Consider the following 16,135-nt stretch of genomic DNA (forward strand, 5'->3'; position numbering starts at 1 on the left):
TCTCTTTCGCCCTTGCGTGGTCTCTTTCCTCTCCTTCCTGTCTACCTTGCTTTTCTTTCACTAGTATTCTTTCACGTTGCTTCTTTCATCAAGTTTATGCTTTCTCTTGTGATTTTATTACCTTCTTTTGTCATTGTACTTTCCTTCGATGTTCCTTAGATCTTCATATATATAGTCCATGGTCTTTTGAGATATGAACAGTTGCATCTTTTTAGGGGTCCTTTTAGATCTTGCCCCCGTTTTCATTTGTCATCCCCTAATTGCCTACCCCCCTCTCACAGAGGGGACCCTTAGGGTTTGGTGCAATTCAATTTTCTACCACTTTTCCTTCTCTTTTCTACTCTAAAATTTCTTTACTTCTCTCTCTAGAGTTCCAACAACAGAGCCAATGTTAGAAAGAGACATGGTGTTGTACTGTCTGAAGATTTGTACCCCAAGTCATCTTATGTAGTTAGTTTATAGCCCAAAGGACACAATAAAAGAAATCAACATATGTGAAAGTGACTTAAGAGAAGAGATCATCCATACATCATCATCAACAAAAGAAGCATTCATTAACCACAACACATAATTATAGAACCGGCATCTCCTTCTATTATAGTATAACTTTATATCAAAATGCATGTCTTAGACTCTGCTTCATACATATATCTCTTATCTCTATATCTCAATTATAGCTCAATTATGTTCTAGATATGATTTACAATCAACATATGCACGATATCCCATGAAGGGACATGACCATTTGAGGTAGCCTAGAGTCAGCTCTACTTTTGGTTCTTAACCTGCCAACAATCATTATTGCTAAAATCTATCATTTTGCTATCATTAACTCTAGATATTAAACACACTTCACAATCTCAACTCCATTGCAACAAATGAACATAATTTGAGTGTTCAACTCTCCTTTTAAGACTATAGCTAAATTTATTCATGTTCCAATGTTATACTATAGACATTTGAAATCTTAGTTTGCATCCATAGGCCTAGGACCTCATTTTCGTACACATCACAATCATACAAGGAATGAGCTATCAATCTATAAGGCAACAAACTACAATCATTGTACACTCAATATGGCTTTCATGCTTCTCGTTTATGATTATCATGTTATTGCACTAACATTTGCAAGGCTTCCAAAAGAGAATTGCATAGCCATATTTATGTGGAACACCCCAAAACAAACAATGACAAACATGGCCAAATTTTGAAACAAAAACCTCCAAATTAGGGACCCATTGCCCCTTGTCATGTCAATTTGACCCACATTTTTAGGAGACAAGTGTTCAAAGCTTCCTAATCATGTTTTCGAATATCTCCTAAGAATTTGTCATCTTCAATCATAGATACCCAATGCTTATGTCCTACACAATCAACTTCAAATTCTAGTGTTGGGCTCTTCTCTATGTCCTCATTCTAGGTCTACCTAACTATTTATGTATTTCTTGTTGCATTTACTATACTCATCAGATTTAGTTATTTTGTCATTGTTAGCATAGCTCATTTGCATACACGAACTCAACCAATTTCAATCACATGTAATCAACAAGAGTATGAGTCCAAGTCAGTGTGACTCTACCTTGTGGACAACAAACCAAGCTCGTTCACTTTTATATATTTCAATTATGAAACTCAATTTTGTTTCTTAAGTTGAAAAATCAAATGCAAGAGGATATCTCTTCTAAGAAGTTGTGGAGTAACCTATTTGGGTTGCTTGTTAGTATGAATTTGTAGCTTTAAATTTTTTATTTATTTTATTAGACAGCTTGTCTCAATGTTTGTACTCATATTCTTAATCTTAATCAATATGGAAAGAAAAAAGAAAAAGAAAAAAGCGCATGTATGCAACAAAAAGACTAAAAAGTTTCATCAAAGAGATACATTGCTATTATATGACATGTATGAAATCTTAGGGAAGTTTAAGATCGCATGGTTTAATACTTATTCAATCCACCATTTACTTTCGTATGGAGCTATTAAGCTAAAAACAATGTTAAGATTTCTAAGGACTAGTTATATAAATCAATGACAAGCTCTTCTCTAACATTACTTGCAGTCTATTGTGATACATATAGTTAATTTCACGCAAGGTACAACAAATTTATGTACTTTTTTTAGTCCCATTTGTATGTGCCAACTTCCTAAGCATTACTATCTATCGTGACCTATATGGGTGCTCTCATACAAAGCTGTTCTCCAACCTTGATGGACTAAATGTTCCTTTCCAAGTTTGTACTGAAAATTCATGCAAAAGTATGAATTGCATGTTCTTGATCCCTTGACTTTGTGAATTTTTGAGTCAGTTTTCAAAATATTATATGTGCTAACATAGAAATACTATTTTCATATATTCCTTGACACTACATGTTATTATAATTATGCGTAGATCTTTTTGTGTTTTTACTTTTTCCCAAACCATTTTTATTGTACGACTTTATTTCTCGCTCTATTAACTGTTGGAGACAGACGCAAAAGAAACATTCGCCTAGTTTTCCTGTCTTCAACAATTCATAATGACAATCTTCAGACAGCAAAATAAAATTTTATATTTGTCTCTTTTAAATATCACAAAAGTACGTTAATATTCTTTGTGGATCAAGCCTAGATCTTTTTGTGTTTTTACTTTTTCCCAAACCATTTTTATTGTACGACTTTATTTCTCGCTCTATTAACTGTTGGAGACAGACGCAAAAGAAACATTCGCCTAGTTTTCCTGTCTTCGACAATTCATAATGACAATCTTCAGACAGCAAAATAAAATTGTATATTTGTCTCTTTTAAATATCACAAAAGTACGTTAATATTCTTTGTGGATCAAGCCTACTAAACCGTCTCCATATACAAACACTAAAGTGGTCGATATGCATACAAAGGCGTATGTTCTAACGCTTGTGTTCTACATGAATGAATTGATAACAAATTGAAGAAATTTTTACTCTTCTTTCAAAGAGGTAATTCAATTTTCACCTAGAACAATTTACAACCCGCACACCCAAACTATAATACATTCATTTGCAAGAAAGGTTAACAGTTTTCTCCACGTTTCTTGATCTTGTTAGTATGACACGATATAACAGGCTGTTCAACAACTTTGCTATCTCCTTACGACATTGATCTTGATTTTACAAATCTTGGCATATAGAGCAGGCGTTTAAACTAAAGAACCTTTTAAACAGTTAATTTGAACTGTGCATCATTCACAATGACCTCAAGATTCTTTAAATAATTATCTGTAAGCTGTGTAATTCACTATAAAGACTTTCTGTGTTGAGCATAGCGCACACTGGCATGGCAGCTAACCAAAATGAAATCTAAAATTTTGAATGAAAAGCTTAGTTGAGTATACAGAATGGATGAAATCTTAAGCTGTCAAAAATTGCAGTAACCAAACCAAACCACAAAATCTGGTTCACTGTCTTCTTGTAGCTAAATGCTTCAAACATTGTTTTCAAGTATTTCATCTATTCAATACAAGCACGGCTCTAGAGTCGATATGTACTGAAAAACAAGTGCTACATCGTTAACAACAAAATATGATGTACCAGTAAAATCCATACATAGAAAACTGCCCAAATATGCATTTCATGTATTCAATACAAGCACGGGTCTAGAGTCGATTTGTAATGAAAAACAAATGGTACTTATTTAAAAACAAAATATGATGTACCAGTAGAATCCATGTATAGAAAACTGCCAAAATATGCCATGTCTCCACAAACACAGAAAGACTAATAGGTCTTGGAATAAGACAGAATAATGCACATTACATGATATCTGTGTAAGACCTGACAGACAGGCCATCGGCATTAAAATTAAAATTGAAAAGGGCATTCGGTTAATAATATGGGGAAGAAAGCTTCATATATCAAACAAATCCAAACTCATCCAGATGTCACACTGGACCTTTTCTATGAAGCAAACACCTTATTGCAGAAACAGCGTCTTATTTGAACAGTGACATTTTTTTTCTGAAATGAATATTTGAAGGGGCAAATAATGAAAGTTAAAAGGGAATGAAATCATTATCAACCAATTTTGAGAATTCTTAAAATGAATAATTAAATTTACATAGCCGTTAACAATAATCATCTACTCCTGTTGATTAGTTGAAGTGCTAAGCAGCTCAACCATGTCATATAAGTTTGTTTCAGCGGTTCCCCTATCTATTCCACTAAAAGAGTTCCCCGTGCACATTTTCTTCACCATTCTGCTCAATCCCTCAGTACAGAAACTTATAGCTATTAATGCAGCTATATTGATGATGAAACGCTAGTAAGTGTGAGCAAAAAATAATATCCTCTGGAACCTATAACATTAGAACTTCATGCGAAAAGGAAAAAGCATTACAACTTCAACTCTCTACAACAAGAGTATGCATTTAGAAATTAACGGATAGAATCTACGAACCAAGAGAAGTGACATGATATCCAGAATTTTATTACGTTCTGGACTTCAACAAAGTAGAACATTTTAAAATTGAGCTACCTCCTGGAGGAGATAAGCATATATAACCCCTAACAGCCTGCACTTCTGTGCATTTCTCACTGCAGTGTGTCTGAGACGAAAAACTATATACAGGAAGGACAAATCATCTTCAGCGGGAAGAAACGCATTTCTAAGGAGATCCTTACTCCACCATATAAGAATGATACAGCAGAACCCTTGGATAAATTAATTGGTATTTATAAATAATAGTAGCAACAGGTAGCATCAATCTGCAAATATGGCTGGCTAACAAGTATACCTATTGAACAGGCTAAAAGTTCAAATTAGGCTTGAAAGGTATGTTGTATTTCTTAAATGAACTAGTTATTACCCCAGCTCTTTGGCCTCCATCAATCACGCGTAGGAGGGCTGATCAAATCATTCCTGCTGCCTAACCGTTCAGTGTAAGACAAAGCTTTACCTGTTTCTTTAGACATTGGTACGGTTATTAAGGAAGACTCTTTTGTGTTTCCATCTGTAGTTTTTGTCTCGCTAACAAGGTAGTCAGACAAAACTCTTATAGGAGTAAAATGATTGGAATTGGTTTTACTACTAACAAATGGGGATTTAGCTATTCTACCAGGACTCACTAGTGGTGTTGGCGAAAAGTTTGGTGTTGCAAAAGCTGTAGCATATGGTGTATTTGAGGATGGAGGAACAGCAAATGGTGAGGAAACTCTCTTGGCAGCGGCACCTCTGCTACTGACAGAGGGAGGAATGGGTGAAAATTGATGAGGTTCAGAATGCTTTGTCAAGTCATTGACATAAAGCAAATCATCAATACGAGCAATAATATTGTAAGCCAAACTCTCCAACACCCTGGAATAGCTCTCCAGAATAGATTGACCAACATCCTGCAACCAAACAAATCACATTAAAGCATGGAATCAGCCTTTCCAAGACCTTTAAAGTCCTCACTCATATTTCCACAGCAAGAAAAACAATAAAATACACTATGATATATGAAGTCCATCTTCATCAACCAAGAATATTGAATTGAAACAACGCGGTTGAATCAAAATAAACCATCACATATTTTGATATACTGCGAAAACACCACATATATAAAATGTGTATGGTAGCAATCTCTTCCACTACTCAGTCTCATCTGGGAAGCTTTATTCAGTTTTAAGTCTGAACCAAAGCCACCAGGAGCCATGGGGTTCGGGCACAAGGATATCAATTTGAAACCAGGGTATGTGGTTACATGAATATAAGGGAAAGGTTATATATTATATATTAAGAGATGTGGATGTAGGTATGGGTTTGGGGATGTGATCTCTGAACTTGTAGATGAGTTTCCTGGTGACATGACTTTCACTTTATCATACATACATTTCTTTGCCAGCATTTATAATTCAAACATTGAAAAACATTGTAAGCTTGTGAGCACTTCTATTCTATTGAAGAGTTATACAGTCAGAGCAGAGCAACATTCTTCTGTACAAACCTGATTATACTGTATCTTGCTCATGTCCAAGACAGTCTGTGACAGTCCCGGAAATCTCTGCTTCAGACTTAACAAAAGGCTTTCAGCTCTGTCTGCAAGCAATTCTCTCTTCTCTGCATCTCCCATAAAATCTTTGACAATACCCCATGAAGATTTTGTGTTTGGCCGATTCTCCTTTCCATGCACTGATTGTCTCCCATGAAGTTTCCGTCGCCAAACATGGATAGCAGCTTCAATGCGATTTGCAATTTCTAGCGTATGGTGTTCAGATGACAAATCTAGGCAGTCCAGCAGACAGTCTGGAGAGAACTGTTCTGCAGTTATGTAGCGGTAGATGATATCTCCAAGACTGGCTCTTCCATTCTGAATAAATAACAAAATAAAATGATTAACCACTATCCAGTCTCTTTAAGTCTTAAACTGGGTGCATTCAGAAGATGATAGACACTGTGCACTCACCTTTGGAAGAGCTTCCAAATAAACATCAGGAACCTCCATCTCAGACAAAACATTGCTGTTGATTGCCACTGCAGCTTTAAGAATTTGGTTTGTTGAATCTCGTTGATGTTGCAAACGTTTCCTTGCATCATCACATAGCCCACATGGAGGGACTCGAGGAATAGGCAACCACCATTTTTCTTCTTGACGTTGAGGAGGGCGCCTAAGCGCACCACAGCCATCTGCATCTGGCACCAATATTCCCTGGTCCACATACCAGAATTCGGTATCCTTGAAGCTTTCTAAAGTTTCCTGCCAACCAACATCATATGCAGTTGGAAAAATATACAAAAGGAAACAGTCACATTTATAATAATTGAAACTATCATACATGAAGAATGTAAATGAGTGATTAACCATACAAGGAGCATTGCATCAAGTTTACGCAAGGCTGGCAGATTGATATAAAGATCTGATCGAGGTCTGCTTACCATTACCTGAGACATAAACAGGATCGATGATGTTAACTCATTTGTAAACATGTGCAGCTTGAACAGACGTGTCAAATTCAGACCTGAATATCAAGTTCTGAAAACCATGTAAATACATAGGAAGGTGATTAAATCCTCACCTCTAAACTACTACCATCTGGATAAGCCTGTAAAGATGGGACTAACTCAACAATATAATCACTAACACATAGTAACCAGTCCATCTCTCTTCGCCACATCAATTTCTTCTCTGAAGCCAAAGGTTCTAATCTCCAGAGCTGTCCAAAAATGGTTGCTGCCATAAATAGACAATTACCATGAATTAGGCTCTAAAAAGTGAAGCTAACCATATCCTAACTGACCCATGATTGTAAACAATTCTAAGAGAAACGCAAATGACATGCCTGAAAGATTTGTAATGGCATTAGATATTGCAAGAGCTGTGCAAACTCCTTTACCACCACCAGACATGTCTTCACCAAGCAGCAGCTTTGAAAACCTCTCTTTCATCATTTCAACTTCTGAGAAAGTAAGGCAATAGAGTTTTTACAAATACACATATATAAATAAGTTTAAATGATATTTAAGCAAAAAAATTACAGGGTCAACAGAGATAAAACATCCAAATTAGAAAAGAAAACCAAAAAAATGATGTGATAATAACATGCACCATTCTATTTGATAAAAAAGTAGCCCTTACAGAACATATATCTCAAGAGACATTCCTTCATTCAAATATTATAACTTTCATTGGTGCTTAAAGCGAAGCTATGTATCCAATTCTTATTAACCCATTCAGAAGCCAAATCTTCACAGGATCTCAAACTGTTTCTAAACATTTCCACTAGTAATTAAAACAGAATGGGAATGTACAGATAATCGCTTTAGACTTTTTGAAATATGCAAGATTTAAATCGCTTTTCCCTCACATTTTATATCAGATGTATGCTTATAAGGAAGTAAAACAATGAGCATTACACCAGTAACCAAACCATTACTTGGAAAAAGGCAATACATCTTTTGATTACAGACAAATGGAATTTTCGCTAACATCTCACCCTAAATAGAATCAAGCAATGAAGTTAAAATATTACAGAAGCAAAAATACCTAAAAAATCTGTCTCTCGCTTCTCTTTTTTCTCCTCCCATATTACAGAATCTCGGCCACCTGCAATTGCAAGAGGAACAGTAGGCATACCAGAGTTTGTTATTTCTGTTCTTCCTATGGGCCAACCCAAAGGCGATGATCCTGCAGAACTGCTTGGGATTTCATCTCCATGACCATGATAATCTTGCATCTCCCCTATAACAAAACTTAAAGTTTCTGATGTTATGCCATCACCACTAACCGTTGAGCTTCCACAGTCAACACTCTGACGTGCAGAGTGATCTCCAGAAGAATTACTGTCCATTGCAGTTCTCGGTACACCTAAAGAGTGCAAAAACCCTCTAGAGAAAGCAAACAAACCTGAAATATCATCAAAAACTTAAGGTCACAAATTTTCCCAACACATCAAACCAATTCTACCAAAAACTTTTCACCAACCCAAAGAGCTGACCAAAAACATCATGCTAGTGGTGTAGAAAATTGAGATGCCCACAAACTTCAATATAAAAAGTATGAGAGCTTCAAAAAATGTAGGCTCTAAAACTACAACCTCCATTTGCTAAAGATACAGAAATGAAACACTAGATAATATTGCATACATCATTCATACATTCCATTGCAAAGTCGAAGTATATAAGAATACTCTCCCCTACATCTCCATAAACAAATCTTTACAGCAGGCAATAAACATGACGAACACATTATCCTAAAATTCAGCATCTCCCATTGAAAGTATAAGAAATTATGAAATACTGCTCAGATTAAAAATGCATCATACTACTAATTCACTTCTTTGGAAGGTTTTACACAGCCTTGTAGTACTAAAACACATAGCTACTCTTGCCAGAAAAAACCCTTTATTTTGAACTGGTGAGACTGAGGTCAAATTTTATCCGCATGTACCATGTTCATGCTTGTAACATGACTTGTGCCATGCATGAAACGTAGCCAGATGAAAAATCAGGTAAGTCAGGTACAGAGAGGTCTGACTCTTTAGCATTTACCTGTTTGCAGTTGCACAGCATGGGTGATTCCAACTATTATTAGATATTTAGAAAGGTTTCAACAGATAAGGGATTACTGCTCCAATTTTATTCTGTAGGTAGGCTCATGAAAAATGATCGCCTTAGAAACATTAAAAATTAGAATCTTTTCACTACAATTAGCTTTTACCTGTTTACACAGCTGGGGTGATTCCAACTATTATTAGATATTTAGAAAGGTTTCTACAGATAAGGGTATTAAAGCTCCAATTATATTCTGTAGGTAGGCTCATGAAACATGTTCACTTCAGAAACCCCCAAAATTAGAATCTTTTCCATACCTCTGAGAGTGGCTACTGTTGAGGGGTGGTATTCTCGAAGACTGCTGGGGAAGAGAGCTAAAAGTTTGTAGGTTTAAATTTTCACATTATTTCCGAAAAAAATAATGTCTGATGGTGTACTCCTGAAAAGCTATTATAGAACTGAAAATTCCAGTTCCGAACAGATTTTTTCACGGGTGAGGGATCCTAACTTAACTCAGTGGCATCTTATGAGAAAATTTCAAATTTGCCCCCGTATGGGACCATCAGGAAATCCTCTGAATGAAGGTCCATACCCACTTGGGCATCCTAATCTGCATGGAGTAGTATTTGAGCCCTGAGCGTCACCAGTGCAAAATTAAAGATTTACAGAGTAAGAAGGAATTCACCAAATCAATAGAGCCAAATATGATTTCTAGAAATAAATCCAGAAATTTGGGAAAGAATCCCATGTTACTCAAAATATGTCTGTACAGAGCAAAAAAATTTATGGATTTCAAAAATAAATATTAAAACCAGAAAATCACGCCATTAAGCAAATGGAAAATTATGTAACATACCGAATGAAGCACAGCACTTAACAGCATCACCATCCAAATTACCCTTATCAGAATTCAAATTCACCTCGCACAATGGATTTCTGCGAATGTAAACTGAACCATTCCCATCATTGCTGCGCCAAAGAGTACTATGAACAGATTTGTGAAGAAAAACCTCACTACTTTTGTCAATAAAGCAGCCCTGGCAAGTAAGCCCCTTAAGAAACCTCGAAATCCAGTAATTCAGCAAAGAATGCCGATTGAAAACAGTCCTGCACCTCACTATTGTAGCACAATAAGCCTGCACATGTTCTTCTTCCTTGTCTTCATGCAAATGTAAAGTTCTATCCATAAGCCTCCCGATTTACCAAGGCTTTGTTGGCCTCATTCTGCTACATTTTCAAAAACAAATAATAAATACCCTCAAACGCATAGCTAGAGCCCACAGATATTTCTCAAATAGCTAAAACAGCTGCCTTAGCAGAAAATTTCATTTCCTTTTAAACTCTCATGCACGAAGAACTCAAATACACAGCTATAACCACTGAAATTTTACTCAAATCTGCCACAATAGCTGCCTTTCACGAGACGATTTTCATTGTTTTTGGTTTTTTTTAATTTCTTCCATTACAAGCGACCAATCTCCTCAAATACAACACAAAAATCATTGAAAATCATCTAAAATTTGCTAAAAGAGCTGCCTTTGGCCCTCTGGCAGAAGATTCCTTTTTAACCTTTGGTTTATAACCTACTAATGCACTAAAACAAACCGGTAAGAACACTAAAAATCTTTTCAAAACAGTTTAAGAAACGTCCGTTCACAGAAGATTTCCTTTCCTCGTCTACCCTACTTTAAATTGCTTTACTGTACTCCTATAGAGGGAACAGACCATTTCAAGAATGTTTCAGATATTCAGCATGCTTAAGAATTTTAAGATGAACATTGTCTAGTCTGTGACGCTAAAGCCTTACGCTTCCTTAGTTCATTTGTTGTATATCTCTTTTTCGATTAAAATGTCAACAAAAAGAAAGCACTTTCAGTCGTACACGTCTCAGCTGAAAACAAAACACAGGAAAACCTAAGATGGGAAAAAAAATTACTAAGGAAGTCCGAATAAGCTCAAAAATTTGGTGAACACTAAAAATAACTGAGCATAGTAAATTTCTTCCTCAAAACGGCCTGTCTGCGCCAAATATTCATCGAATCGAAAGCTTTACAAACTTTCTGGGACAAAAATAGATTTTATTTCTGTTGAAAATTTTCGCCCCAGCCGCGCCAAGCTTAGCATTGTGATCCCGGATTTTAACAGAAATTTCCCGAAATAAGCAAAGACAAACATTCTTACAAAATGAAAACTCAACAAGCTTTCAGTGAACAAAAACCTTCTACTTCCTCGTTCCTTTGTATTTTTAATACCTATATCAACGCAACTTCGATAATTTCCAATGCAGTTCACAAGCGTTTCACTCAAACTTAAAGATACAAAAATATTCCACAAATCCCTTTTTCCGGGCATTTAGTGAAATGGAGAATTTTCGAAAGAAACTTGAAGCCAACAAAACGGTACTAACCCCTGCCACAACACTCTGAACCGTACTTTGATGGGAAGTCAGAACAACTAAAGATTAAAGTTAAGTGAAATAGAAACCGAAAATCGGCGGCCTATTTGCAAGTCGGTTTTACTTTCTCATTTATTAATATCCTCTCCGCCTCTGCGGTACCAATTTCAGCATTTTAAGCCATATTCTCAGTTAAAAAAATTGAAAACTGAAAGAAATCCTCTGCGGACTGCAAAATTATCAAAATCAAAAACTTAAAAAGAAAATTTGCTAAGATTACATTTTGAACCGCATTTGAATGCAATACAAGCAAAGCGAAAAACAAAAATAAAAATAAATATTAGAAAATCAGCTTATTTTCTGGTTTCTTAGCATTTTCTCGTCTCTGCCATAGTAATTTCAGCATCCTAAACCATATGTTGGGAGGGAAATGTTTCCACTGTGCACTGAAAATTCATCAAAATCGAAAATAGAACCAAAAGGGAGTATGATTGACATTCTGAACCGCATTTTGACGCAAAACAAGAAAAACCAAAAGAACTTAAAATCCGATCGGTTTATGTTATTGTTTTTTAAGTACTTTCTCAACATTCTAAGCTGCATATTTAAGAAAAGATAAGTTCGTATACAAAAAACAAACTCTTCTTTGCGATGAAAATTCGTCAAAATCGAAATCTTAGCCCTAGAAAAAGAAAAAAAAAACAATCTGAACCGAAATTTCGACACAAAACAAGAAAACCGAACAAAGAAAATAAAATCTGAAAATCGATCTATTTTCTGGTTTTTACGTACTTTTTCACCCCTGCAGCAACAACGTCAACGCCCTCGGCCGCATTTGACAAAAAGAGAGAGTTCTAATACAGAAAAATATGGCACAAACATTTCTGTGGGCTGATAATTCATCAAAATCGATATCTTTAACTCAAAAAACACAGTGTCCCTATACATCTTTCTTTTCCCTCGCTCGTTAGCATTTACTCACCTCTGCAGCCTCAATTTAGACAATTTGAACTGCATTTATTGATCTTTCAGTTAAAATCTCTTCGTGCTGTAGCCTATCTCTGATTTTTCTCATAGACATTTCGTCAAACAGATTGCCCACATACAGAGCATTGAAATGTCTTCACCTGCAGCCCATTCTTGCATATATTTTGGCTATCTGTTTAATTTAAACGTAATTAAATATTTGAAAAGGTCCGCTTTTGAAATATTGTGTACGTAAGCGTATCTGGATCCACGTATTGTACGGGTCTACAGACTACGTGGAAAGTTATTACCACCGTGGACGACGATAGACGGTAAGACTATGCCCACGTGGACAAGGTCACGGGCTGACAAATGAGGGTATAGTTGGGAGATATGATTAGGTTTTAACATTACGTGTACCTAATTAGAGGGGTTTTATATTAAGAAAGTTAAAAGAGACGCTTTGTTCTATTTTGTGTTCTTTAGGGAAAATGATTCCAAACTCCGAATCGTATCCCTTATGCTGAATTTGTCTCTATGGAATAGGATGTGACTGTCACGTGGCTACTTGAAAGCTAACAACTGTCATGGGACTTCGTTTGTTGTTTTTATATTAATAATAATGGAGTATCATTGACAATGTTGGTGTAAAAAGATCTATTCGTTTTAATTTAGAAATATTTATGATAACTATATCAAAATGTTCACTGTATTTTTATAAAAACTAAAAATTACTTAAATAGCTATATTTAAAAGATATAATTGTCATGATCCCCTTAAAAAAACAAATTGTACATAGGAAAACAAAAATCTTCATTAATGATAAAAGAGGGGTGTATCTATAGTAGTAAATTTCATATTATTAAAATTAAGAATTTCCTTTAATAATTAAGGTGTGCATAAAATTGTAATAATGAGATTTTTATCTAGTTTTGTATTGATTATGACATATTTAAGTATTATGTCTTGCCTCAATCTTTATATATCCTTATTTACTTTCATTTACACTTACATTCTTAAGATTTTTAAAATATAGAAAAATATTGAGATAAAATTATATTAATCATACAAATAAAATATAGAAAAATAATTTTGTAGAAATATAATAAATAAATTCTAATTTTTGTATATAATAAAAAACATGGAATCTTGTCAAATTTGATGTGAATTTGTTAATCTTTTTTTTTTTAATTGTATTTAAATTCTTGTTTACATTACTAAGAGTTTGATTAGACCTTGGAAGATATTTATAAATGTATATCATCTTAATATCATAACCAACAAGTTATCTCGACCTTATCTATGCCTTTCAATGAGCTTCCCTTCAAGACAAATATTTCCCACGTGTAAGATTTAGATTATATTGATGGTCTTTTAGCTTGTCTTTTAGCTACATGGAAAGTGAAGGTTAAACCTCAATAAAGCATATGAATCAATTGGTAGAAGAGAACCATCAATCACTATATCTTACTTCTTTGGGATTATAGTACAAAGAAATGCAAAAAAATGTTGAAAGTTGGAAAAAAACCTCAAAGGACAACTTGTTCATGGATGAGTACTCAGTTCAAGGACAACTTGATATTTTCAATAAGATAGTTGTCAAAGCCTTGCCTAAGAGAATAAATTATATTACTTGTGAAATTATGAAGCTTTAAAAATAGATTCCTAGGTGGTTGATTTATTATATACAATAAAGTGTTTGAGATTCTCTCTTAATTGAGCTTGATTTTGACAAAGCTTACAACTACATATGTTGGCCTTGAATCATCCTTAAGATGTTACAAGGTTGGGATTTCATCCTGAGATTTATGACCATGTGAGAATGTTTTTTTATGGATGTTAATGCTAGATTAGCATTCAAAAACTACCTATCCCCTAAATTTCCTCTCCAAAGTTCCATCCACCAAGACTTTCCTCTTTCCATGTTCCTTTCTTTCTTACTATTGATGCTCTCAACTACCTTTTTCATAATGGTGAACTTATATAAATCTTATTCATGGGATCTCCCTTCCCAACAATACTAAAGCCCTAGACTCACATTTTATTAATAACAATATGGTTTTTATTCAAAACTTACTCAAAAAGGTGTGTAATACATTGGATATTCTATAACTCTAGTGTGGTCTTAGGATCACAATTAGCAGTGCATAAAACTAAATTATTGGTGATCCATCTCAACCCTTATCACCTTGGATTCTTGAGCAATGGAAAGAAGTTAAGCACATGGAACAATTACTAGATATCAAGTAGCATCCCTTTTAGGATTGATGTTTTTCTAAAAGACATGTGGAATTGGTTTATAAGAAAGGTTAAAGGAAAACACTTATTATGGACTAATCAGTCTTTGTCCATGTTTGGAAAATTTTAGATTGCTAATAAAATCCACTTTTAAAGTTGCATCTACTATTCCACTCAAGTTGTCTACCCTATAACAAATATTATAACTAGAAATTTAGCTTATCTAAAGCTTCCTATGAGCAAAATAGGGTAACAAGAAAGGTGTGCCTACCACTTCTTAGATTTATAGCATTCTTTTGAAAGACAAAAGGAGATTTATAATCATTGATCCATACATCTAGGGGATTTATCTTACAATAAAATAGGTTGTGACGGATCTAGAAGGGAATTGCACCTTTAAAGAATTAGTTGGTTTGCATCCATATTCAATATGCATCAACTACTATTCCTTGGGGCATGTTGCATCAATATGATAAATTATTTCTAGCTATTTATTTTAAGATTCATGGATCTACCTCCTTTAAATAGGCATATGTAAAGACTTAGTAGTTGGTCTCTTTGTGACTTTCCTAGTTTCATTAGTCCCTCAAGAATAGACTAGAAGCTTTGTCACCTCTTCTATTTTGTAGAATCAATCAATCCAACAAAATGACAAATCTTTGGAGATCTTCCCCAAGTTTAAAGGTAGACACCTCTTCAAATAGGGTATTCAAATGTTTAGAGGTTACTAAGATGTAAAGTTTAATTAGAAAACTTGGCAATAGCTTGACTTGATTTAGTCTTTATTGTATTGATAAGCAACATGTGATTGATTTATAGAAGCTTGTTTTGCTTAACATTTCTATCTTGATGTCTATAATTTATCTTTCTAACATTTTAAAAGATTATAAGTGGTCCAAGAGATGTGTAACGTTCATTTTTTTTCCTTTAAAATGGCTTATAATAGCTTTCACCCTCACTTTCTTTAAGCTCTATTCCAATGCTAAATGGAAATGTAAGTTCAATCAAACTAAATGGAACAAACTTCATTTGTAATTTTAGTAATCCAAGTTAGATGCTTAGTCTCAACTCACTTTGTAGAAATTCCTTCGCATCAAGTTTCTTGATGGAAGTTTCCTCAATTTCATTTTCCCATCTTTCACTTGTCCCTTTTACACTAAGAAAGGGTCCATAAAGCATCATTTTTGGTTTTTTCACCACACCCATAAGTTGTAGTCAACCTTCTTATGTTTGTTACCCACCCTTTCCCAAATTTTAGGTCATGGAAGCATTCCCTTCAAAGTTCACCCCTTTCTAGCTGTAATCAATAATATTTGTTGTAAAGTGATTATCAAACAAGTATGAAAGTTCTATTGTTAGGTTGTTTTTTCACATTGAATGTTTCCTTTATAGGTTAAAAGGTAAATTCCTAGCTCTAACTTATCCCTTTTGATGGCAAACCTATCTAAAGTTCTAAAGCAGTAGCTCAAGGCTCATAACCTAAGCTTGTGAATTAAGTCACTAGTCTAAACTTTCAACTATAGGCTATGATTGATCAACAAGATAATTTTACCTCAA

General features: G+C 34.6%; 1 protein-coding gene across 1 annotated transcript; it reads right to left on the bottom strand.

Moving 5' to 3' along the window:
* Positions 1 to 3,997: 3,997 nt before the first annotated feature.
* LOC131050083 (rop guanine nucleotide exchange factor 7) lies at positions 3,998 to 12,535 on the bottom strand. Its single transcript, XM_057984217.2, has 9 exons — positions 12,357 to 12,535; positions 9,836 to 10,203; positions 7,973 to 8,332; positions 7,269 to 7,385; positions 7,005 to 7,159; positions 6,796 to 6,870; positions 6,395 to 6,685; positions 5,936 to 6,298; positions 3,998 to 5,339 (listed from the first exon to the last, which is right to left on the bottom strand). The coding sequence occupies exons 2-9, from the start codon at positions 10,164 to 10,166 to the stop codon at positions 4,836 to 4,838; spliced, it is 2,196 nt and encodes a 731-aa protein (XP_057840200.2). The 5' UTR covers positions 10,167 to 10,203; positions 12,357 to 12,535; the 3' UTR covers positions 3,998 to 4,835.
* Positions 12,536 to 16,135: the final 3,600 nt, after the last annotated feature.

The sequence above is a fragment of the Cryptomeria japonica genome, chromosome 8 (genome assembly GCF_030272615.1).
Source record: "Cryptomeria japonica chromosome 8, Sugi_1.0, whole genome shotgun sequence".
NCBI classification, from domain to species: Eukaryota; Viridiplantae; Streptophyta; class Pinopsida; order Cupressales; family Cupressaceae; genus Cryptomeria; species Cryptomeria japonica.